Here is a 24,417-nt window from a genome sequence, read left to right as displayed (position 1 = left end):
GAAGGATAAGAAGATGTATCTTTCTCTCAGGAACATCTAGTGGAGTAAGGTATCCCTTGGTATATGGTTATTGTGACTGGTTCCGATACAGCCCTGATAGCCCTGAACCCTAGTACTGTCACTGTGCCTGGTGTGGATATTATAGTAAGAAGCAGAACTGACGAGCAGCTTATCAGCTGATCAGCACATTCTGTCCTGTTAGGACAGCTGATGGAAGGGATGGAAGGGGATGGTCACAGTGGTTACCATCTCTTGAGGTCCAGGTTAGTAACCTGGCTCTTGATATTCAAAGTTCCTGAGGTTCAAGATGAGTGATTTTCTCAGCTCAGCACAAAAGTAGATCCACAAAGCAAGTCACTTACTTCATTCTTAGTCATTTGTCTCCTCAGTTCTTTTTCCTACTTCAGTTTATGGACCCTTGTTAGTCTTGTTTCCAAAGGTGTGTTATCTATCACATGTGCAGCGGAGTCAGGAATCAAAACATGTAAAGCAACTTGCATGAGTTTACTGGCTAATTTACCAGTTGGTTTTTTTCGAATCTAAGCAGGTTGGGGGGGTGGATGGGACAAGAGACACAATGGAGGAGGTGATAGAGAAGTAATTAGTGCTGACATCCTTGACTCCACTGGGAACACACAAAGGGTGTGATTGCTGATCTCCAGATGTTAACACTCTGAGAATGGCATGTTGACTCTTTGATTTTGTGTGTGAACCTCCCAGGAATGTTCATTATCATAAAGAATTAGAGCACCAAAGATAAAAATTGGTTTGTGAAATATATAGCAAGAAATTCAGTATTGACTTTGCTATGAAAGAACAGGAGACCTGGAAGCTATGTCTCTTAACCAAAATTGCATGGCAGTTGGGTGCACTATTTTTTTTAAATATTTATTTACTAGAGAGAGGAGGAGAAAGAGAGAGACTATGAGGATACCTGGGGTTCCTGCCACGGCAAACAAAGTCCAGATGCATGTGCCACTTTGTATGTCTGACTTTATGTGGGTACTGGAGAATAGAACCCAGGCCAAAAGGCTTTGAAAGCAAGTGCCTTTAAGCACTGAGTCATCGTGCGTGAACTATGTCTGTAATCTCACATTGCACTGGACGTAGTGGTCTTCATCATCTCACCCTGGTAAGTCCATTGTAACAATGTAGCCAGCTCAGAGCCTTGTGTCATTCACCTTTTCAGGCTTGCATTAGTATACATCCATCTTCCTGTCGGTTGGGTTTCTTTAAAAAAAAAAAAAATCTTATTTGAGAGAGAGAAAGAGGAAGTTAGAGAAAGAAAGAGTGGTGGAGAGATGGCTTAGCGGTTAAGCACTTGCCTGTGAAGCCTAAGGGCCTCGGTTCAAGGCTTGATTCCCTAGGACCCAGGTAAGCCAGATGCACAAGATGGTGCTTGCATCTGGAGTTCATTTGCAGTGGCTGGAGGCCCTGGGGTGCCCATTCTAGCTCTGCCTCTTTCTCTCTGTCTGTCACTCTCAAATAAATAAATAAAAATAAACAAAAAGTTAAAAAGAAAGTAAGAAAGAAAGAGAGAGAGAGTGAGAGAGAGAGAGAATAGGCTCACCATCACCTTTAGCCTCTGCAAATGAACTCCAGACACATGCACCACCTTGTGCATCTGACTTACGTGAGTACTGGGGAATCAAATCCAGGTCCTTAGCCTTTGCAGGCAAGCATCTTAACTGCGGAACCATCTCTCCAGCCTGCAGGTCAGGTTTCTTTATGTTTTCTTTTGCTTTTAAGGTTTTCCCTGGGTTTCACATAAGCAGATGGGTATGGCGTCAATATTTTCTGGATGCTTCTGTGGTCTCATTGTGACAAGTGACCCCACTAGTGGACAATCCCTGCTTGGCCTTTCTCAGTACACATTCATAGCTATTAACACCTCTTCCTGCTGGAAGCTCCTTCTTGAACCTCACCACCATGACGTTGGCTTTGCCTTGCATTCTGGTTCTGTTGCTTCTCTGCCTCCCTTATGTTTCTCTTGCTTACATAACAGGTAGACAGACACCTTGGGTGCCTTGGTGACTCCTTGTGATGTCACTCGATTGAGCTGAGGCTATGTGTGTGCAACTCCCTGTTAAAACATCTGCTTGAAAATCCATTTTCCTCTCAAACACAAAATACCTTTTCTCTTTTAAAAAGTTATCTTAGATATAACAGGTTATACTCTTCCATCCCCTTTCCCTGGTCTCCATAACCCTAGCGGCTCTCTCTCAGCGTGTCATGGTACCCACCAGGGGGCGTGAAGGCCTCAGTTGGTCCCTGTCGGATAGCGGGGACCATGCCTCAGGATATTCCTACCCACTCTGTGGCTCTTAAGTCTTTGTGCCCCCTCTTCCACGACGTTACCTGAGCCATGGCGGGCCTGTTGGCAGTCTGATTTAGTTACGTTCTCTGTAGCCTCTGGACCCACAGTCCCTGTCCTGTCATCCCAGCCACCTTCAAGTTTCCACCAAAGATGCCTTAAGTCCCGTGCAAAGTCACTGAGCCTTCTGTCTTCTTCCTTCAACAGACTCCCTCGAAGTTCTTCATGATCCCTTCATGGTGTTTGGCCCTTATACCCACACCATCCTAGTTTAGGCCTTCTCTGTATCCGGCTTATTACTGGTGTGTGCCTAGTATCGTGGAAGCTATTCTCACTTTCCAGTTTTCTTTGTAAAGTACTGCCCGTTGTCTTTCCAGAATGTTACTTTGCACACATTAACTTTTCATTGAGCTTTGGGTAACAGTACGATGGTATAAACTAACAAAATCCCTTCAGGGGCTCCCTAGTGCCTTCAAGATAATGTCTAGACTGCAAACTGCTACACAGATTTCTGGGCTTTGTGGATGGATACCAACAGACTATTCACACTATGGTTACCATTTTATTTTATTATTTTATTTTATTTTATTTATTTATGAGAAAAGTGGGGAGGGGAGGGGAGAGAGAGAGAGAATAAGAATGGAGAATGAGAATGAGAATGAATAGGCATGCCAGGTCCTTTAGCCACTATAAACAAACTCTAGATACATGTGCCACCATCTGGCTTATGTGAGTATTGGAGAATTGCACTTGGGTCCTTAGGATTTGCAGGCAAGTGCCTTAACTGCTAAGCCATCTCTCCAGCCTCTGGTACCATTTTTGAGAGCAAGGGAACCCCTCAAGGCAGTGGCTCTGGGTTTATTGTCTTGTGATTTACAAAGAAGTGATAAGCACAGACACAACAAAAGAGCAAGCTAAGAAAAAATTATCTAACAGTCAAGCACAAAGCTCCTGAGTTCAAGGGATCCTGAGTGGGTAATCCTCATGGTGACTTAGATTGGATTTTTGTATTGCCCTGGGGAAGTACATTAGGATGTAAGTATAAATGTGCATGGAGAACCTTGCTTGGTTGGTGGGTCATAGAGAACAGTGCAGACTCAAAATGAGCCCCCTAATGAGAAAATTTAAAAAAAAAACACTGAAAAATTCCTAGAAGGAGGAAGAAGTAGAAAGTAAGAGAGATCTGCCCCTGATTGCCTTCGGTTGGAGTAGCTTTCTAGTCTTGCCAAGGCAGGTTGGCATCTCTGCTATCCTGGCCTGTGTCCCTAACTGACTACCTACAAAAGAAGGCTACTTTGCTCTGAATCTCTGTCACCACCTCCTCACTGTTCCCATTTTGCCTACATCAAGAAGTTACTACTAGAGACAAACCAGAATGCAAATCTTTTTTCTTAAAACATACGCAATTGCCTACCTTAATTTTTTTCATGTGATTTATACTATACTCCTTTTCTGTTCCTGTAATAAATAGCCCAGGTGAATACCTGAGAAAATTTGTAAGGAGAGTTTGGATCTTGGGTTCAGAGGTCGCAGTTCATGATCAGTTTGCCACGGCCAGGCGGTAGCACACAGTGAAGGAGTAGAAGTGGGGCAAAGCAGAATTACTCTCCTCATGCCTGGGAAACAGAAAACAGGAGAGATGATAGTCCCACAGTGCCCTTTGAGAGCATATCTGCCATGACCTAAAACATCCCATTAGGTGCCATTTAAAGTTTCCACCAGGGCTGGAGAGATGGCTTAGTGGTTAAGTGCTTGCTTGTGAAGCCTAAGGACCCCAGTTTGAGGCTCGATTCCCCAGGAACCACGTAAGCCAGATGCACAAGGGGTTGCATGCATCTGGAGTTCGTTTGCGGTGGCTGGAGGCCCTGGTGCACCCGTTCTCTCTTGCTTTCACTCTCATTCTACCTCTTTCCCTCTCTTAAATAAATAAAAATAAAATAAAATAAAGTTTCCACCTACCTGCAAGTATCACAAGGCATTAGCATCAGGGGACATTCCAAATGCAAACTGTAGCAACATCTATCTGTCTAGAATATTGCTCTATTTTCATTTATGCTTTTCTTGGTCATTTTATAAAGATTAGCTCAGAACCAGCCTTTTCTGAAAGTCTCCCAAGACCACCTGACCCTAGGTAATTACACTTTCTGATAAAAGTCTGTTGTTAAGGCTGCCTGTAATTTATCATCCAAACCAGGACCTTTGTAAGAGTGCAAGGGTGGGTCTTCCTTAACGAAGCTGGGACAACAGGAATGTCCCTGGCTGACCATGGAGAAGCTGGCACACATGGCCTGCTGTCTACAGCCTGTATGTTTTGCTTGTACTTTCCATTTAGCATGTGGCATTTACTACCCCGTGTGCTGAGAATGGTCTCACGTGTGTATCCTGACTTTCCATTCCGCTGAAGCCTCTGGGCAGCTCCAGTATGCCTCTATTTCCCCATATGCCTCCAACCTAACGTCCCGCCATATATTTTTACAGACAGTAAATAATGATGATTGTTAAGGAAAGTGCTGATAGGGCTGGAGAGATGGCTTAGCAGTTAAGGAAAGTGCTCATAGAACTCATTCTTTAACAATTTTTGCATTAATTAGGAGGTGATTTTTTTTTTTTTTTTTTTTTTTTGGTCAGGGAACTATTAACATTTGATTTTTCTCTCTAATTTAGCTGATTGATATGTGCATGCAGAACTGTGGCCCGACCTTCCAGTCTCTCATTGTGAAGAAGGAATTCATTAAAGATAGTCTAGTTAAACTGTTGAATCCCAGATATACCTTGCCACTAGACATTCAGAACAGAATCTTGAATTTCATTAAGGTAAGCATTAGTATTCTTTAAGAGGTGCTAAATTTCTTTCTGTCTTTTTTTTTTTTTTTTTTTTTTCATTTTTTTCGAGGTAAGGTTTCACTCTAGCTCAGGCTGACCTGGAATTTACTATGTAATCTCAGGGTGGTCTCAAACTCACAGCGATCCTCCTACCTCTGCCTCCCAAGTGCTGGCATTAAAATCATACGCCACCACGCCCAGCCAAGAGGTGCTAAATTTCTAAGTGTAGGGACATAGTGCCTCAACTTCTGAATGATTCAGTGATCTTTTATATACTTAGCACTGAAGCAAGAACTTTAGTTTCTGAAAGGGGGCATTTCTTGGCATTGGGGAAATAAAGCTTTTTCTGAAGAATTTGTAGTTATTCCTCTACTCTCCCTTCAGTTTTTGCTGTATCTCTGTCATTTGGGAAAGATAGTGATATGCATATTCATTTCACAGACATGGTGAGTTACTTCCAGCATAGATAACTACATGTTCAAAAATAACTAGTGATACTCTTTTAGAATCTATGAATTTTGGATTTAGTCCAGCAATGGATGATTGATAACATGTGTCTTATTCCAGCATTTAGTAAAGATGTTGAAGCATGGGTGCCTGACTTATTATATTACTGTCTAATCTAGCATTTGAAAATGAACAATTTTGCCCATAGCATACAAAAGTATTTTCCTGTGTGAATAAAGTACATAATTGTCTATCTAACTCTGGAATTTTCTATCTTTTGAACTCAGACTTGGTCACAGGGCTTCCCAGGAGGTGTGGATGTAAGTGAGGTGAAAGAAGTGTACCTCGACCTGCTGAAGAAAGGGGTTCAGTTTCCATCTTCAGAGGCAGAGAGCACAAAGCAAGAGGTAGGATGCTTTCCTTTGACCTGGCTAAAGTAATGCATGTTACTTGGGTCTTTTCTTAGTGAAAGGGACAACCTTAGTTTAACCAGCTTAGCAGAAAGATGAATACATTAGAAGGATATGGGCATGTTTCAAGGAATAACCAAGGCTTAAACATTGCCACTCAAAGTAAATTTGGGGCATAATCTGGGAATTTAAACATGTTCTATGCTAGACTAAGTTCCTTTTTTACAAGGTGTAGAGATGTTTCTATGCATTATGATTTTAGGAAGCACGAGTCTAGAGCCTCATGCTTAGGGCTATCCATTCAAAGTTGAAGACCAGACCTTGACCCAGGAAGCTGTTCACCAATAGAGGAGATAGATGCCTGTGGGTTAAAAAGACTTCATATGAATTAACTCACCATTTGTTTGTAACACCCAAAGAAGCAGCAATGATATCACATGGGAATTTATTATACAAAGCATTGGTAAAAACCAAAAGTACTTTGTTGGGTTGTTAGTTAATTACTAAACCTAATTGACACTACATTTTATGGATATCTGCTCTGGCATGGGCATGCAATTGCTTGGAACTCTTCTCAAAATGCTAAGCAGATTATACTGCTGATGGTTGACCCTGCCCTGTCACCTTCTACCTTGGACTTTGGTTGGGAGTGTCTGAGTCAGCTGGTTGGAGCTAGGTTTGAGGCTATGTTATTTCACATCATAATATTCCCATATTTCATGTTAATAGACTGCTCCGATCGCATCGAATCCACCATCGGTCCCTACTGCACCAGCTCTTTCTTCCATAGTCACACCCAAGAACCCAACTATTTCATTAGTCCCAGAACAGGTAACAAGAGTATCAACTGTATTTATTCATGTCTTTTAATTTCTATGTGCTAAGTGTTGTATTTACAATTTTTGTTTGTTTGTTAATGACATTATGACATATAGGTTCCTCTTAACCCTTAATTAATTAACTTCTCTGTTTTAATTTTTTTTGAGACAAAGTCCCACTATATATAGCCCCAGATATCCCGGGAATCACTGTGTGGCCCAGGCTGCCTGGAAGTTGCAGCGATTCTCTTGCTCACAAGTGTTGGTGTTGGTTACAAGTTTATGGCACCATGCCTAGCATCCTCTTTGCTAGAGGCAAGGCTGTCACTTAAGAATACTGTGTGCCGTAACAAGGCTCATGTCTTTCTGTTTGTTTTTGAAGCAGGGTCTCACTCTAGCCCAGGCTGACCTGGAGCTCATTCTGCAGTTTAGGCTGGCCTCAACCTCATGGCAGTCTGCTACCTCAGCCTCCCAGGTGTTGGTGTTAAAGGCACGTGTCACCAAACCTGGCAGTTTCTAGGTAGAATCAGTCCATTGTGTTCTGTCTGACTCCAGAGCTCACCTCTTTAAGAACTGCACTTAGCCGGTAAAGCCTTGGCTGTGGACTGGATCTTTTGTTCACCAAATAATTCCTGTGGCCACTGGTGGGAATGTTCATGTATCTTTTCAGGGAGCTGAGTAAGCAGTTGTCTTATTACTCTATTAATTGTATCAATCAATTGCATTTTCTTTTTCATCTGTATCTGTTTATTAGAGGTCCAGATAAGCAGTTCATTATATGAAACTCATTTATATTCGACTAGAAAGGAAATATTGAAGACTTTGTATTAATGTTATTGAGTGTTTTTTACATGAAAATTAATGATTAGCTTCTCCTAGAATTTAAAGTGTGGGGCACTTAGAGGTGAAAGGCACTTGCTTGCAAAGCCTGCTGACCTAGGCTTGATTCCTCCTAAATCCAGATGCACAAAGTGGTGCATAGATCTGCAGTTCTATTGGAGCAGCAACAGGTCCTGGAACACCCATTCTCTTCCTCTCTCTCTGCTTCTTCTGTGTTTTGAAAAATAATTTCAACTATGAAGAAAAAGTATTTCTTTTTATATTTTTTCCACCTGTAATACCATTAGGACTAAAACAAAAAAATCCCATTTTTTTCTCTTTTCTAATTGGTTACCAAGAAACTCAGGCTACCATTTGTCCTTTTGTCCAGATTCCTAGTAATTTATGTTACTAGGTACCTGGTACTTACAAGCCCATTCATATTGGTTCATTTTTTTTTTCTCTTCAGTTTAAACTTTTCTAAAGCATAAGAAATGTAAATTCCACTTAGAAAGCAACGGGGCATAATTTGTAAAATAATTATATGTATCTTTACTTGCAAACATTCATTTTCACAAAGGCATTTCCCTTCCAGCTTATGTCTTATGAGCGGGAAACAAGATAGCCATTTCCTGTGTCACATTTACTGACTAGAGAGACTGTGTTGCTCTCAACAGATTGGGAAGTTGCATAGTGAATTGGATATGGTGAAAATGAATGTGAAAGTGATGACTGCCATATTGATGGAGAACACTCCTGGGTCTACAAACCAGGAAGACCTGGAGCTTTTGCAGGTTAGTATGATCTTTCAACTTTGGAGATGGAACACACATTCATAGTGTCTGGTTTTGTCCTATCCCTTTACATGCTGGCTTCATTTAATCTCTGAACCTAACAGAAAGATTCATGGATAACTTTAGCAGATGCACAGTAGTAATTTGGACATGATCCATTGTTACCCTGTTGTTCAAAATAACTTACTGTAGTTGAGAGCCTTGATCATATGCAATACAGTCTCATTGTATTAAGTGGGTGATATTGTCTCTGTGTCTATTTAACAGACACTGAGCAATTGTGATGTGGGAAGGGATATGGAAATAAAGGTGCTATTCCTTTAGAACTTCTCTCCAGCGGGCAAGACTGGTTTGTAAACAACATGGTGATGCTTTACTGACGCTCTCACATGACACTTGCCAGCGTGTGGTAGGGTCGTGAGCGGGGAGGGCAAGGAAGGTTTTACCAAAGGTGTACTTGGAAGGAGCATGCACACAGAGGTGCTTGGGCGATGGAGGAACAAGTGGACTGGTCTTTTGGCCTCTGGACTCATATGAACATGTAAGCAACACCATCAGCAATCAGATGGCCATCTACATGTTCTTCTATGTCGGGCAGTCTGTGTTTCACATTCCCTCCGGGATTTTTTCTAATTGTCAAAGTTAAACTTTAGTATTCATTAACTGCACCAAAGAGTAGGAGTGCGTCCTATAGTAATACTAGCACCTGAGATTTTAAGGCAAAACCCCATCACAGACCATATATATATATATATATATATATATATATATATATATATAATATATATATTAATATATTTTATATGTATTATATATATTATATATAATTATATATGACATATATATGATTATATATATTATATATATAATAATATGTATTATATATATATATAATTATATATATATAATTATATATATATGACATTCAACTTAACACTTAAATAATTTTAGAAATAGAAAAAAAAGTCAGTTTCCAAGTCTTCCCAAACAAGTTAAGAACCAAGTCATGGTTTTAATTTTCTGAGTGCCACTCTTCATTTCTCATGTTGGTGTTATATTTTCCTTTAATTATTTTTTATTAATGGCTGAAACATACCCACCTACTGGTAGCAAACTTGGAGTGTTTGCTGCCATATTAAATTCTCATTAACTTAGCTGGATGCGACTCTGTGTACAAGGTTCTCTTCCTGCAGTCTTTTGAAGACAGTGCTCCACCGCTCTCCTTCATCCTGCGATGCTGATGAAAAGTGTGGAACCCTGATTCTTGCTCCTCTGTCTAAAAATCTTTTTCTTTTTTTTTTCTGGTTCATTTTGTGGTTTCTCTTTAATGTTTTGAAAGTTCATTGTACTATGTCCTGAGAAACATGAGCATATGTAAACATATATGTATTTGTTCCTTATCCTTCCTGGTAGCTTCTGGGCCTTTCTTCCCTTATCAGCTTGTGTGTATATGTGTATGTATATTTAACTTTTTTCCCCTCATCTCTCCAGCCTCTCTTTCTTTCTTTTTTTTTGTTTTAAATTAACATCTGACGTAATTATAAACAATAAACCACGATAATTCCCTACCCCTACTTTCTCCTTTACAAATCCATTCTCTAGCATATTCCTTCCCCCTCTCAGTTAGTCTATTTTTATTTTGATGTCATCACCTTTTCCTCCTATTATGAGGGTCTTGTGCAGGTAGTACCAAGCACTGCGAGGTCATGGATATCCAGCACATTTAGTGTCTGGAAGAGTGCATTGTAAGGAGTCCTACCCTTCCTTTAGCTCTTACTTCTTTCTGGCCCCTCTTTTGCAATGGACCCTGAGCCTTGACAGGTGTGATAGAGATGTTTCAGTGCACAGCACTCCTCTGTCACTTCTCAGCACTATGGTGCCTTTTGAGTCCTCCCCAGAGGTCACCACCATCTGGAAAGAGAAGCCATGCTTAGTGTTCACCTTAGTCCCTCTCAGTGGCGCTGTGGGCTCCATTGGACTGTTTGGGTGGCTGGATCTGTTGTTCTGATTGGTTGTGCTGGATGCTGTGTGGCTTGGGGGATAGATAAGTTCTCCACCAGTTCCCAGCATGGGAGGTTGCAGAAGGGAGGCTCTGCAGGCTGCCTGGGGTTGTACTGGAGCTGCTCAGCCAGTCCCCTGTGTGTTCTTCAGCAGCTGCTCAGCTGGTCCCTGCTGTCTTCCCCTTTGGGTTTCTTGACTTTGTGGGGAGGCTGGTGTGAGTGGAAAATCCCTTTATCCGGCTTCTGCTTCTGCAGCTCTGAGCCTGGCTCGGTGGGTGATCAGATGGGGTCACAGGCACTGTGGTGGGATTCTGGCTGGTTTCCTGCTTGCTAGAAGCTCTGGGTCTCTTGCTTCTCTGCTGTGGTTGACAATTCCTTATACACCTTCACTTTTTAGTAGAAGAGTGTATTTCGCTATTTTTCTGCTTATTCCTTCCCCACCCAAGGCTGCTTTGGCATGGCTACTACACTGCCATCTTATCCAGAAGTCTGTATTTAACTTTCTTAAAAATATTTATTTATTTGACAGAGAAGAGAGAGGAAGGTGAGAGAGAGAGAGAGAGAGAGAGAGAATAGGCACTCTAGAGCCTACTGCTGCTGCAAACAAACTCCAGATGGATATGTCACTTTGTACATCTAGCTTTATGTGGGTATTGGGGAATAGAACTCCAGCCATCAAATGTTTGCAAGCAAGCACCTCCAACCATTGAATCATCTCTCCATCCTGCATTTAACGTTTTTGATAGTTTTTAATACATGTACATAATGTATTTTGATCATCATTGCCTATCGTTACTTTCTTTTGTCCCTCTTTCTCCTCCCTATTCCAACTGGGCCCCTTTCCTATGTTGATGTCTTTTTTTTTTTTTTTTTTTAACTCTCCTTGTCATCTGTGATGTCATGTTGGTGGCCCAATACTGTGCAAATCTTGAGTCTTGTGCAGGTAATGACAGCTAGTGTGAAGTCATGATTGCAAGTCACTTCACGTCCAGACAACAGCATTCCAAAGCTCTCCTCCAATCATCTGGCTCTTGTATTCTTTATCTCTCCTCTACCACAGTGTTCCCTGAACCTTGGTGGTGGTGGGGGGGGCTGCTTCTCTTTTATTGCTAAGCCCAGCAAAGACCTCCTCCCCATCCTCTGGCTCTTGCGTTCTTGCTGTCTCCTCTTTTACAATGTTCCCTGAGCCTTGGTGAGTGTTTCCCTTTCAATGCCACACACTCAGCAGTCATTTATCCTCAGGACCTTGGCAAGTTTTGAGTCTTCCAAGTGGTTACACACCATTTGCAAAACAAAACTTTCCTGACCAGAGGTGAGAGCAGCACTAATTTATGGGCCTAAACATAAATTTTTAAGGGGTCAATTTGATGGGAATAGCATCCTCATTTAGCCCCAACTCTTAAGGCCTATGATTTTCTGAGCCATAGGCTTTTGATTAGGTTTTTCAGTACTAAGTTATTGCCGTGTTAAATGGCAGCCCACCACTGGAGGAGTGGGCCTAAGATCCAACTGGAGAAACAGTTGACTACCCTGTAACAGTCATGCAACTCTGGCACTACTGGGCACATCTTGCCTGACTGGTCAGTGGCATAGCCTTTAGGATCCATGGCTAAGGAAGACTGTTGGTGAATTTTCTCCCCCAGAATCCTGCATAGCACTTCCCAGTACTATGACAGCTAACCAGAAGGGAGGAGGCTTCCAGCCCAGCCACTTCCAGGGCTTCTCAGTGTCCTACAAGCATACAGTGTCATCAGCAATAGGGTCTTCCCATGTATATTTTTAGTTCTAGAGCATACTTAGCTCTGATCTCAAATATTCCATCTTCCATGTTTTCTATTCTTATGGAATTTTTTTTAGACAATGAGACTTCTAGTTGGATTTTATTATTAATTTTATTTTTTTTATTTCTATACTTGTTTGCTGTAGTGATAGGAAAAAAAAAATCCATACAGATTGTAGTTTCTCTAAAACTTCTGTATTAGGTTCCCTATTTAGCCTTTTCATTAAATGCATTATTTCAGCTATTATATGTTTTGTTTAAAAGTATATTTGGTTTTAGGGCTGGAGACATGGCTTTAGCAGTTAAGGCATTTGTCTGTAAAGCCGAAGGACCCAGGTTAGATTCTCCAGTAACCATGAAAGCCAAATGTGCAAGGAGACACATGTGTCTGGGGTTTGTTTGCAGTGGCTAGAGGCCTTGGTGTGCCATTATCTCTTCTATCTGCCTCTCTCTCTCACTCAAATAAAAATAAATAAATAAATACAATTTTTAAGTATATTTGGTTTTATATTCTTAGTTATATACCTGTTCATATACCTGGTTTTTCTATCTTTTTGTGTGTGTCATGGTTGTACTTTTCTCTACTGTCTTTCTAAGGACAGTTATTTTAAACTTGCTTTTCTGTTTGTTGCCTGGATTCTGCTTTACACATTCTTGTCTGCTAGCTCTTTCATTGATCCCTCAAATGCATGGTTGGATAGCTGGTGGTGACCTGCTTTTTGCATGGGACTGTGTCAGCTGGTAGACAATGTCTGCTGACCTAGCTCCCCCATGCTGAGGAGAGGATGTAGTTGCTGCTGTGCGTGTTGGTGGCTGTTTCTTTTTTTTTTTTTTTTAATTAGTTATGTACACAGTGTGTATATAGTCATGTTGGTACCATCGTTGGCTTCCTCCCTGTCCTGCCCTCTCTTCAGAGACCCTCCTCGTTGGAGAATATGGGTCATGCATTGTGGAGTTAGCCATCAGTTATGGGTAAGAGGCAATGTCTCTGTGCATAATGACCCAACTTGTGGCTCTGACATTCTTTCTGCCTGCTCTTCCACAAATTTCCCTGAGCCATGTTGTGTTCATTTTAGGTCTGTTTCAGTGATGAGGTCTTGGGAGCCTCTGTGTGTCTGGATATATGATTTAGTAGTAGTTGAGTGTTCATGGTGTCTATCTCATTCACCCTTGTGCTGGTACCAGGTTCACCAAGAAAGCAGAACTCTTTCTCATTTTCCCAATTACTCTTAGTTTCAGCTGGGACCCTGTTGAGGTGTGATTGGCTGATTCTTTCCTCAGGATCTGCATCCATTTGAAAAAGAGAAGCAAATTATGCAACAGAGAGTGAAGTTAGCACCAGATAAATGGGATAACCATTGTATTTTAGAGAGGATTTAATAGGTGTAGACCCTCTTGTAGCCCATGATTGGTAGGAGCTTGATAATGGAGAGTGGGCTCATTTTTTGGATATGGTTCTGACTTGTTTCCCAGCTCCAGCTATGGGTTCCATTCTATTGAGCAGATCAGTTAGCCAAATCAAGAGCAGTTGATTGCCCACCATGGCTGTGTGCACTTGTGTGAGCATCACATCAGATTGTTTGCTGCTGAGTAGCTTAGACCATGAGTTGCTTGGATATATGTTCATCTTTTCCCCCAGTTGCTCATGTAGCACCTTTTGGCACTAGATGAGCTGTCTGGGGACTGACTCTCTTTTCAGATTCCATCCAGGTCACTCCATGTTCTGTACCAACAGTTTATGGTGTCTTTGGCAGTAGGGTCTTACCACTAAGCTTTGATGGGTCCTCAAGTACTCTGACTGAAATCTGTCCTATTTTGGGAAACCTTGTAGGTCTCTCTCTGGTCAACAGCTCATTGGGGATGTTAGCCACATGCTGGTACTGGGAGTTACAGGTCAGCACCAAGGAAAAGAAGGAATTAAAAAGATCGGTAATATAAAAGAGATAGGAGAGAGAGGAACAGGAGGAGATTAAGGTTAGTCTTCATCATACCCTCTCTATGGCCCTGTGATTTAGGTGTTCCCTCTAAGGACCTGATGAAGGTTCAACCATTTAGTCTGTCTTTTAGGATGTAAAATTTTATGAATGAATCCAAATGTCAATGGTACCATAATTTTTTTGTTTTTGTTTCTGTAATTTTTTTATAAGAGAGAGAGAAAATTGCCACACTAGGGCCTCTAGCCACTGCAATTGAACTCCAGATGTGTGCACCATCTTGTGAGCATGTGCAACCTTGTGTGCTTGCATCACCTTTTGCATCTGGTTTACATGGGATGTGGGGAGTTGAACATGGTTCCTTAGGCTTCACAGGCAAGTGCCTTAACCATTAAGCCATCTCTCCAGCTCTAGTGTCTGCTTTTAGAGTTCTGGGTTTCAGCATGGAATGATGCATGTGGGATGCACTGATAGCAGGATTTTGGGGTTATAGGATTCATGTGTTCTTCCTTGATGTGTCCCCATCCCAGCAGTAGGAAAAAGGATCTTCTCTGTCCCAACCATTCTTCCCTCATGGAAATATTGCTCCTTTCTCCTCTGCATGTTTCAAATGGGAAAAGGGGCATGATTAGCTATGATCTTGCTTGGTTGTTTTGTCGCTCTGTCTCATCCAATCCATCCCTCCTTGTGCCATCTTCTTCCCAGCTCCCAGAGTCTTCAGTGTGCAGAAGCCTCCACATTCCTTCTATGTTTCTTGGCAGTGCTCATTATAGACAATGTTGAACATCTTCAGATTTTGATTTTTCTGTAATTTAGGAATCAACAGACAGGTTTAAATTCAGGCCTCACTCTATTTTTGTGCTACCTATGAACTCAGAAAGGTTGTGTAAGAGGTCGGTTTTAAGTGTTACTTTAAAAAATAAAACTAGAGAAATCCTATAGGTAATTTCTCAAAATGTATCAGTGAAAACCAGAGGCTTTTGGGTTCTCAAGATATACCCTTTAAAGTATCCCTACCACTCCTCACTATAAATGTTTGTGAGCTTATCATGTCACTCAGGTGTGCAGGGGTAAAGTAATGATTTAAACCCACACCTTGGAATCATAAAGTTCCACATTAGAGAAGATCTGACCTGTCCCATTTATTGGGTTCCTCATGCCATGCCTAAAAGTGAGCTTGATCATTAGCAGAGCCGAGAAAGTGATTAAAAGCATATAATGTACAGGAGAGATTGCTCAGCAGGTAAAACATTTTGTTTATTAAGCCTGCTATCCTGAGTTCCGTTCCGCAGCACTCAGGTACAGCTGAACACAGAGTAGCACATGTGTCTGTGATGTGTGCCTGTGGCGGTGGGAGGCAGAGTCAGGAGAATGGGAAGCCCACGCGCCATCACTGTGTCACATGCACACACATATACACCGGCTCTCACACACATAACCCACCAAATAACTAAATAATTCGGTCATGCTAGCTGCCCAGGAGTGGTTGCAAAGCTATGATATTAACACTTGGAAAGCTGAGGCAGAAATATCTTGAGTTTGAGGCTGGCCTGGGTTATAAACTGAGACTCTGTCTCAAAATATAAGCAAGTCTATAAGCTGGGGAATCACATAATCATATATTAGAGCTACATAACCAGACCCAAGTTTAGAATGATCCTTCTGGTGACACTGAGATCATAAATTATGGGAAAGAAAGATCATATTGTAGGAAACAATTTGAGAGAGCATTTTTCCTTGCTATTATGCTATGTGGTGAGAGGGAAGAGGGGAACAAGGTTGGACAAGTTTACAAAACCAAATGTGTACTCTATTTTTCCTTTTAGAGCTTGTTAAGTTCACTACTATGATGTTGGGTTAGAAGTCTGTTCAAACTAACACTTTCAAACTTATTTGGCTGAAGAATCCCTAGTTGGAAATACATGTTATTATAAAATGTGAAAGTAATGTACATGAGAAACTCAATAGTCAACCTGGTCAGTTCAAGTTGAATGGGTTCTGGCATCAGATCAACTTGTTTATAAAGACTCTGTGGGATGTTTAACTTTATATTTTCTATGCTTTTTGTTATTCATGTATAAAGATATGGTGTGGGGAATGCTGTTAATTCTTTTGTCAAATATTTGTATTTCTTCTATACTACCAGTAGAGTTCATATAAAATACTGCAGTGAAATCTGCTATTGGGACTGCCAGTTGCTTCCTGACTGGGTTCAGCTAGCTGGAAATGCTGGCAGGAAATGGGACAAGGAGAGTAAAACATGGTATGGATCCTCTCCTTCTATGGCATCCACGCTTTCAAGGCTGCCCTCTGTACACAATCCCTCTTTTGGGCTCTTCCTGCCATGTGGTAAGGCAGCAGGTACTGGCACCTGTATGTAGAGGTCCAAAGGCAGGTGGCCAGCACATAGCGGAAGGCTCCATGCAAACACTGGTTGGCCCAGTGTGCATACCTGGAACTATTCCTTCTTAGTGTGCTCACACTTGAGTAGTGATTCTGCTTTTTTAATTTTTTTTTTTTTTTTGAGAGAGAGAGAAATTGGTGCACCAAGGCCTCAGCCACTGAAATCGAACTCCACATGCTTGTGCCACCTAGTGGGGCATGTGCCACCTTGCTCTTGACTCATCCTTGTGTGTCTGGCTTAGGTGGGATCTGGAAAGTCATACATGGGTCTTTAGGCTTTGCAGATGAGTGCTTTAACCACAAAGCAATCTCTCCAGCCTTCTATTTTTTATAAAATATTTTAATTTTAATTTATTTGGGAGAGAGAATATGGGCACATCAGGGCCTACAGCTGCTGCAAATGAGCTCCAGACTCAGGTGCTACCTTGTGCATTTCGCTTTTATGTGGTTGTCCTGGGAAACTGAACCTGGGTCCTTTGGCTTTGCAGGCAAGCACCTTAACCACTAAGCCATCTGTATAGCCCTAGGGGGTCTATTTAATTGGAACCCATTCCCTGTCTGTGTCTTTCCATCTGATTTCTGTTCCTTGCCACTCAAGTCTGCACTAAACCACTGTGTCCTGACGCCCTGCTGACTCACGGGACTCTTGTACACTCTTTTCCTATTTTTACCACTGTATTGCTTGTGGACTTGGTACTTGACTTGATAGAGACTAGATTTCTTTTGTCAGAGCGGAGTGTGAGGCTTTAACCAGTCTGACTTAAAGGTGTCTGCTGTTCTGCTCACAGGAATGAAGAACTCCAATGCATGTTTTTGAATTTTTTTTCTCTTGGCAGTGTACACTTGACTTTGGCTTTTTTTTTTTTTTTTTCTTGACAAGGCATTGCTGAGTTGACCAAGCTAGTCTTGAACTTCTACATGCTGGAGTCATGATTATGTTCATACCTGGTGGTGTTTCTTACTCTATGCCGAGCTCAGTAGGACAGATTATCCTCAGTCTATGAGCTCCCCCTCGCAAACCTGGATTTACAATCTCGCAGGTTTTCCAGATTCAGAACCTCATAATCATATAGTTTTCCAAAGGGTAAAGGGAGTTTAGCTTTTGAAAGTACAGCTAGTTGAGGACTCAATTTAGCATATTAGAGAAATATTAAGTCATAGGAATCTAAAATTTGATCCTGTGGAGATAATTTGTAAACTAGTCAAGGGAAAAACTTGATAGTGAAGAAAAAAAAGCACAGGGATAAAGTCATTCTCTCATGATACCTCTCACTGTTTTTGTTTGGAAAGGGAGAAAGCAGGATAATAAAAAAGCTAAGATTTTTGAGTTAGAATTCAGGAAATGGGCAGGATTAGTTTTGAGGGTCTATAAGCAGTTGCATTGAGGGAGGGGCTTCTGGGCTCTGCAAGTTCATATCTCATGAAGGGCATAATTATTCCTTTCATCTTCTTAATATAACATGTCTTTTCACCTTTTGGTTTCAAGCTGCTCTCTTGATGCTGTAGAACAGGATTTTCTTCTTACCACAGCCTGGGCAAGAGACATTTCTGCTGTCTTTATTAAAGAGTATTTTACAAGCACTGACCAAGCCATTTGTAAATATATCCTCCTTCCTCAAAATTAATGTTATTAGGAACACAGGGGGTAGGTTTCAAAACTGTTTGAGGGATGGGTTCATCCTCAAAGATCTTCAAGCCTGCCAAAGAATGTCTAAGTACCTAACAACAGCATTTCATACAGTTAAGCTTATTTACAATACATGCGTTGGGCACTAGATGAATTTATTAAGCATTTGTTGAATTGAATAGTGCTCTGTTGAAGAATTAACCTAGGGTTAAAAGAATTAGAAAGAACATAAGGACTTTCTGAAGACAAAAGCATTTGCGGAGTGAAATGTTGGGCATATGTAGTGAGAAGATCAGAAGGGTTCTGATAGGCTAATGATCTTCTAGAGGAGCATGTTGGTAGTTCATTCTGTTTCAGGGTGGGGGGGATTTCCTCTGGGTGTCTTACAGGCTGAGTGGGGAGTACTCGGAGGGAGGAAATATGTTGCAGGCTGATAATAGATAATGCCATACAGATGTTACTTCCAGAGAAACTTTCATGCCAACACATTATTTGCTGCTTTCACTATTTTCCTTCTTCTTGTTTTTAGTATGTGTCCAGCATTGGCAAATGGGGATGACTGTACTTGGTGCTGAAGATGCAGGGAAGTCTCCTTGTCATGAGAGCCATAGGTGTGGGAAGAAGAAAGCTTTGCTGTGGGGCCTTTTGAGTTGTTAAGTTTACTCTGACTTGGAAGCCTGCCTTTGCCTTCCCTCTGTGGGAAGGCGACTCCAGGTGCCCTGGGTTGGACACATGCACTAGCCACGGTGAATGTGCGCTGACTTGCTTCCTTGGGCTCCCCACATTCATCGCCTGACAAAGGCCTGCATGGCAAGCTCAGGCACATCACTGTCGTGAGCAGCGCTTGATCTGTGCTCTTTGCAGGTGGCATGGCCCTCCTCAGAGACAGACATCAATTGCAAAGATCAGAGTGGGCTGGCTTTTGAAGAGGTTTTTCACATTCTGCTTTGCAAGCCTGCAAGGATGTGGCTTCTTTCATGTTTCCTTGCCATCTGTCCCTCCAAAGGGCAAAGGCAGGGTCTTCATGTGACAGGGAGGCTATTGATGTTGGCTGTAATTTCACTTCACATTAATTTCTGCATTTTTGTTTGGGCATCTACTATCCATTGTATTCCTTGATCTTGACCATGCTCTAGCAAGGCTTACTATGAGCAGCAAGAAGGAAGATTTCTGTACTGTCTGAGCAAGAACAAAGGAAGAGGAAGAGTTCTCATTCATCAACTGACTTATATCAGATGCACTCAGTTCTTTCCTTGGTGTGATACTGGACCCTGGGTAATAGTATAAATCTTACAGGACAATATGAGTTATCTGGAGAAGCTTCTAGTGACCCCTCCCCAAGCAACAATAAAGAATTTATAGACACCCTATCATATGCTGAGCATCACAGGGCTTCAATTACTGTATTTCCTACTACACTTGTGCAAGGCAGGCATTGTTATTGTTGTATTGTACATAATGCAAGAAAAAAACCCGAACCCAAGGTTAAATATTAGTCTAATTTCTTATAATTTGGTAACAGGCATGTATGTTGGCAACACTTTTGGTCTACTGAGTCCCAAGTCTTAGCTCTCTGACTCTAGCCTACCACATGCCCTTGTGCTATTAGAACTGGGCCACATCCAGTCTTTTACTTCTATACTTGAGTTCTTTTCAGGTCACAGAAATGGCCTGAAAAGCAGAAAATATTTGACATCTGGAATTTCCAGAAGAAACTTTGACCCCTGTATTATACCATTTTTGATAGTGACCATGTCATTAGCAAACAGGACAGTTTATCTGGCTATATATAATACTATATACCTTAACTCTCCTCTGTAGGTTTGCCCCGTTCCTTTTTTGTTATTTAGGTACTGAGGGCTGAATCCCAGGGTCTTGTGCTTACTAAGCAAGTTCTCATCCACTGAGTTCAATCCCCAGCCATCCTCTTCTTTTTTGGTTCATTTTTATCTCCTAAATATTTTTATGCTTTTGCAGAGGAGGTAGGTTTTACCCTTGAGTCTAAATGCCACTTAGCAATAGTTTTATTTAAAGAATTTCTGTCAGGAATCTTGTAATAGATTGTTTGAGACTCTAAATGGCTTTAAGAAGCATAAGTTTTTCATTGAAGCTTTCTCAAGAAGAAGCCAGATGGTGTAATCATGTGATGTGTCAGTCAGCGCTCCCACTCTTGCGGAGAGGAGAAACATCCCTGTGTTCGCCTGTTGCTGCTGTGCAGTCTGCAGGTGAATGCAGCCAACATGGGATGGCGAAGATACCATTGTGTGTGTGTGTGTGTGTGTGTGTGTGTGTGTGTGTGTGTACGTGTGCACCTCAGCTATACTGATGGCTTGCCTAGAAGAAAGTCAGTTGCAAAGCAGCACATTTTAAATGTCAGGATGCATAAGAAACACTCCAGGGTGCTTGTTAAGACACAGTTCTGGAGATTCCTAGTCAGTTAAGTGTGCTGTAACTGCCTCTGATACTTACAAGAAAAAGATAGCTGAGGGGTGATATATCCATGGTTTTCTCATTGCTATGAACAAATACTCAGTCAGAAGCAACCTAAGGAAAGAAAAGGGCTTTGTTCAGCTTATAGTTCCAGACAGCAGAGTCCACTATGGTGAGGAAAGCATGGTAGGAACAGGAAGTTTCAGACAGGAAAGAAATCTATATATGGTGGGGCGGGGGGGGGAGAGAGAGAGAGATGTGGGGCCTGGCCATGTGCCTTCTCATTGCTGGGACAAAACACCTGCTCCAAAGCAGCTGAGGGGAAGAACAGTTTGCCTTTGGCTAGCAGTCTCGAGGGGAAGCATCATGATGGCGGGGAAAAGCATAGCATGAGCAGTGGCTGGATATCCCCTTTCCCACAGCAAGTGAAGACAGCAGCAAGAGAGTGAGCTAACCTAACACTGGCAAACTAGGGGCTAAGTAAACCTCAAGGTCCACCCCAACCACACCTCCTCCAGCAGGCCTCCACTTCTCAAGTTGCCACCAGCTGGGGACCAAGCATTGAAAACAATGAGTTTATGGGGGTATCTCATTCAAACCACCACACTGTAACATCTTTGCCCATCCCCAGTGATACACTTCTTCCAGCAAAGTTCTGCTTCATAAAGTTTCCACAGCCTTCCTGAACAGCACCACCCACTGGAGATTCAGTATTATTCAAACACATGAGTCTGTGTTGGGAGAAGGTGCATTTTACATTCAAATCACTACAGGTGGCAACATGGCTCAGGGCATGGATTTTAAGTAGTTCAAGTAAGGTCATTCATTACCTATGATGAGTTTTTTGTTTGCTTGTTTTTTGTTTTTTTTTTTTTTTTGTTTTTTTAGCTAGGGCTTCCCTCTAGCACAGGCTAAGCTGGAATTCACTATATAGTCTCAAGTAGCCTTGAACTCATGATGATCCTCCTACCTCTGCCTCCCAAGGCCTGGGATAAAAGGTGTGCACCACCACATCTGGCTTTTATGATGAGTTTTTAAATCCTGGTTCAGTTCACATTGAATGTGGTGTAACTGTAACTTAAATATTATAGCATAATAGGAAATAAAATCATGCCACAGTGCTAGAAATGCTTTTAACTACATTTTCCATCACCGATAATGATATTTTATGTTTATTCTTTATAGTTACAGACTTCTTGATTACATACATCTTGTTTTTTTTATGTCAACCCTTAATGTAGATGTAGTAAATATTTTTTTTTTCATTTATCAAGAAGAAAACTAAAATTTGGCAAACAAATAATCTCCTTCCCCCAGCATGGCACAGGCAATAACTTCCCATACAATACTTCTTTCTACATCATTACTTCGGTATATCACATCCAGCCATCTCCTAACACTGTCCTGTGGTGGGCAGGTGAGTGCCTTGGGAGTCTGTCATAGGTGACAGGGCAGTGATCACAGGTGTGCCAACACAGGCGATATGCATCACTCTCCTTTCCTTGACAGAAACTTTACAAGACAGGCCGGGAGATGCAGGAGAGGATCATGGACCTGCTGGTGGTGGTGGAGAATGAAGATGTAACTATTGAGCTAATTCAAGTGAATGAGGATCTGAATAATGCCATTCTTGGCTATGAGAGGTGAGCTGCCGGGGTGCCCTTTACCCTCCCGACATTCTAGTTTCATCATCACGGGACTAGAGTGCCTGCAAGAGAACACTCTTTCCTGAACTTTCCCTCTCAGAAGGCATGGAATTTTCGATGAGGCAGTTTTCTTGTGTGGCCACTACTCACTCAATGCAGAGGTGTTCCTCCTAGTTGAAGTGACCGACTGCACACCATTGGAGGCACCATTCCTGTTGATAATTACTAGGACATTTAGTGAAACAGTGTGTACATTTCTGATCAGTGGATAAAGAATGAGGCCGGTCTGACAAAAAGAAGTGAACAGGCCTGGATTCAGATCTACACGATGATTTCAGATTAGTGGCCAGCTTTCTTAAGACTCAAATTGTTGTTGCTGTCTTTGGAAGTTTTGACTTTTTTGTTTGTTTGTTTTGGTTTTTCAAGGTAGGGTTTCTCTGTAGCCCAGGCTGACCTAGAATTCACTATGGAGTCTCAGGGTGGCCTCAAACTCACACCGAACTCCTCCTACCTCTGCCTCCTGAGTGCTGGGATTAAAGGCGTGAGCCACCATGCCCAGCAAGTTTTGATTTTTTTAAGGGATTAAGTAAGATAATGCAAATAAACCACCTACTATTCAGACACCTTAAATATTCCTTCCCTGTCTCCCTCCCTCTCTCCTTCCTTCCTTCCTTTCCCTACCTTTCTCTTTCAGTGCTTGGGGTTGAACTAGGACTTCATATGTGCTAGGCAAGTACACTAACAGTGAGCTTTCTTTCCAGCCTTGAATATACATTTCTTGTCTTCATTAATGTCCTGTTGATCCTCAAAAATGACTATCTCCCCCACCCCCACACACACTGATAATGAGTAAGCCAAGAGAATCAGTAAAATAAAGCCAAAAGCTACAAGGTGGCAGTGTTCTCCCTTCGCTATTTTACATTAGCTGCCTCCTAGGGAAAGCAGCTGTGTGTGAGGAATGATGGCAGGGCCTTGACTGATGATGTGACCCCAGGACCCGTGGATGTTTCCTAGTTCTGAGCAACCTTGCAGTCCCTTCCCTTTGTTTTCTGTGATGTAAATCTGTAAGCAGAAGAAATATCCAAGGACAGACACACATTTCTCAGTATAGTTCTGCCTTCTGGTTTTCATTTGAGAGGATTCTATTGCCAACCAGGAGACCATTGCCTACAGCCCTCCTCCGTGGGTAGCACTGTTTATTGGGTCTAGATGTCAGGAAATTGGATTGTTTCTGTGAACAGCTCATTCTGGTTCTGCTTTGAACAATGTGCACCAAAGTGACTGCAGTAAATGATGTGACAGGAACACTTGAGTCTTGAGATTTGGGGAGAAGCACATGCTTGTGGGAAAGATACTCATCTGCTGTTTTCTTATTCTGTGGCTGCTGTAATAAATTGCCACAACTTCACAGCTTAGATTTATGATCACTGGATAATACACTTAAATTCTTCAGGTCAGGAGGTGTCCTTGGGCTAGATTCTGAGTGTCAGCAGGTTTGCCTTTCTGGAAGCTCTAGGGGAGACTTTCTTTTTACCTTCTGCAGCTTGTAGAGGCTTCCCTTTACACTGGCCCATGGCCTCTTCCAACTTCAAAGCCAGTGCCTGGTTCAGAGTATCTTGCATATCCTAACTCTTCCTGCCTCTTCTGGGCCTTCCTCTTCCACATTTAAGGACTTTTGTGGCTACACTGAACTTATCTGTACTAGCCAGTAAAACTTAATCTAGGTCAGCTCCCTAACAAACGTCATTCCATTTGCAACATCAGCTCCACCACTTGCCATGAAACCTATCATATTCACTGAGTCTTTTGACTAGCACCTGGGTCCCTTTCGAGGGGAGCATTATTCTGCACATCAGTTTGCCCTCTGATCCCCAAATTGTCACCTCTATCCTACCTGAAAAAAACACATATAACATCATGCTTGGCAAATTTTAGATCAATCTAAAACCTAAATATATGTTGTATTGCAGATGAGCCTTTAAAGTGTTCAGGGTTTTGGAGTCAATGTGGTATAAAGGTAACACTGTTTCCACAGAGTCTCTCAGTGTGCGAGCCAGTTCCACCTTCACCTGTCTGTTCTATCTGCTTATCTATTTGTCTGGTTTTGCCCCTCATAATACATTCCCAGATGTTATTACCCACTTATGGTTTGAGAACTGAGATTCAGGAAGT

The 24,417-nt window shown here is 41.9% G+C and overlaps 1 protein-coding gene across 1 annotated transcript in view; it reads left to right on the top strand.

The window, feature by feature from the left end:
• Nucleotides 1-24,417, top strand: part of Tom1l1 (target of myb1 like 1 membrane trafficking protein) — a 51,291-nt gene that overhangs the window by 8,013 nt on the left and 18,861 nt on the right. The window contains exons 4-8 of the mRNA XM_004669985.2: nt 4,979-5,128; nt 5,872-5,991; nt 6,724-6,825; nt 8,309-8,425; nt 22,109-22,242. Of these exons, the coding sequence (XP_004670042.2) occupies nt 4,979-5,128; nt 5,872-5,991; nt 6,724-6,825; nt 8,309-8,425; nt 22,109-22,242 (623 nt within the window). The remainder of the gene's footprint in view (nt 1-4,978; nt 5,129-5,871; nt 5,992-6,723; nt 6,826-8,308; nt 8,426-22,108; nt 22,243-24,417) is intronic.

The sequence above is a fragment of the Jaculus jaculus genome, chromosome 9 (genome assembly GCF_020740685.1).
Source record: "Jaculus jaculus isolate mJacJac1 chromosome 9, mJacJac1.mat.Y.cur, whole genome shotgun sequence".
In the NCBI taxonomy this organism is placed as follows: Eukaryota; Metazoa; Chordata; class Mammalia; order Rodentia; family Dipodidae; genus Jaculus; species Jaculus jaculus.
Note: the sequence above shows the minus strand (reverse complement) of the source record. Positions and strands in the feature narration are given on the sequence as shown.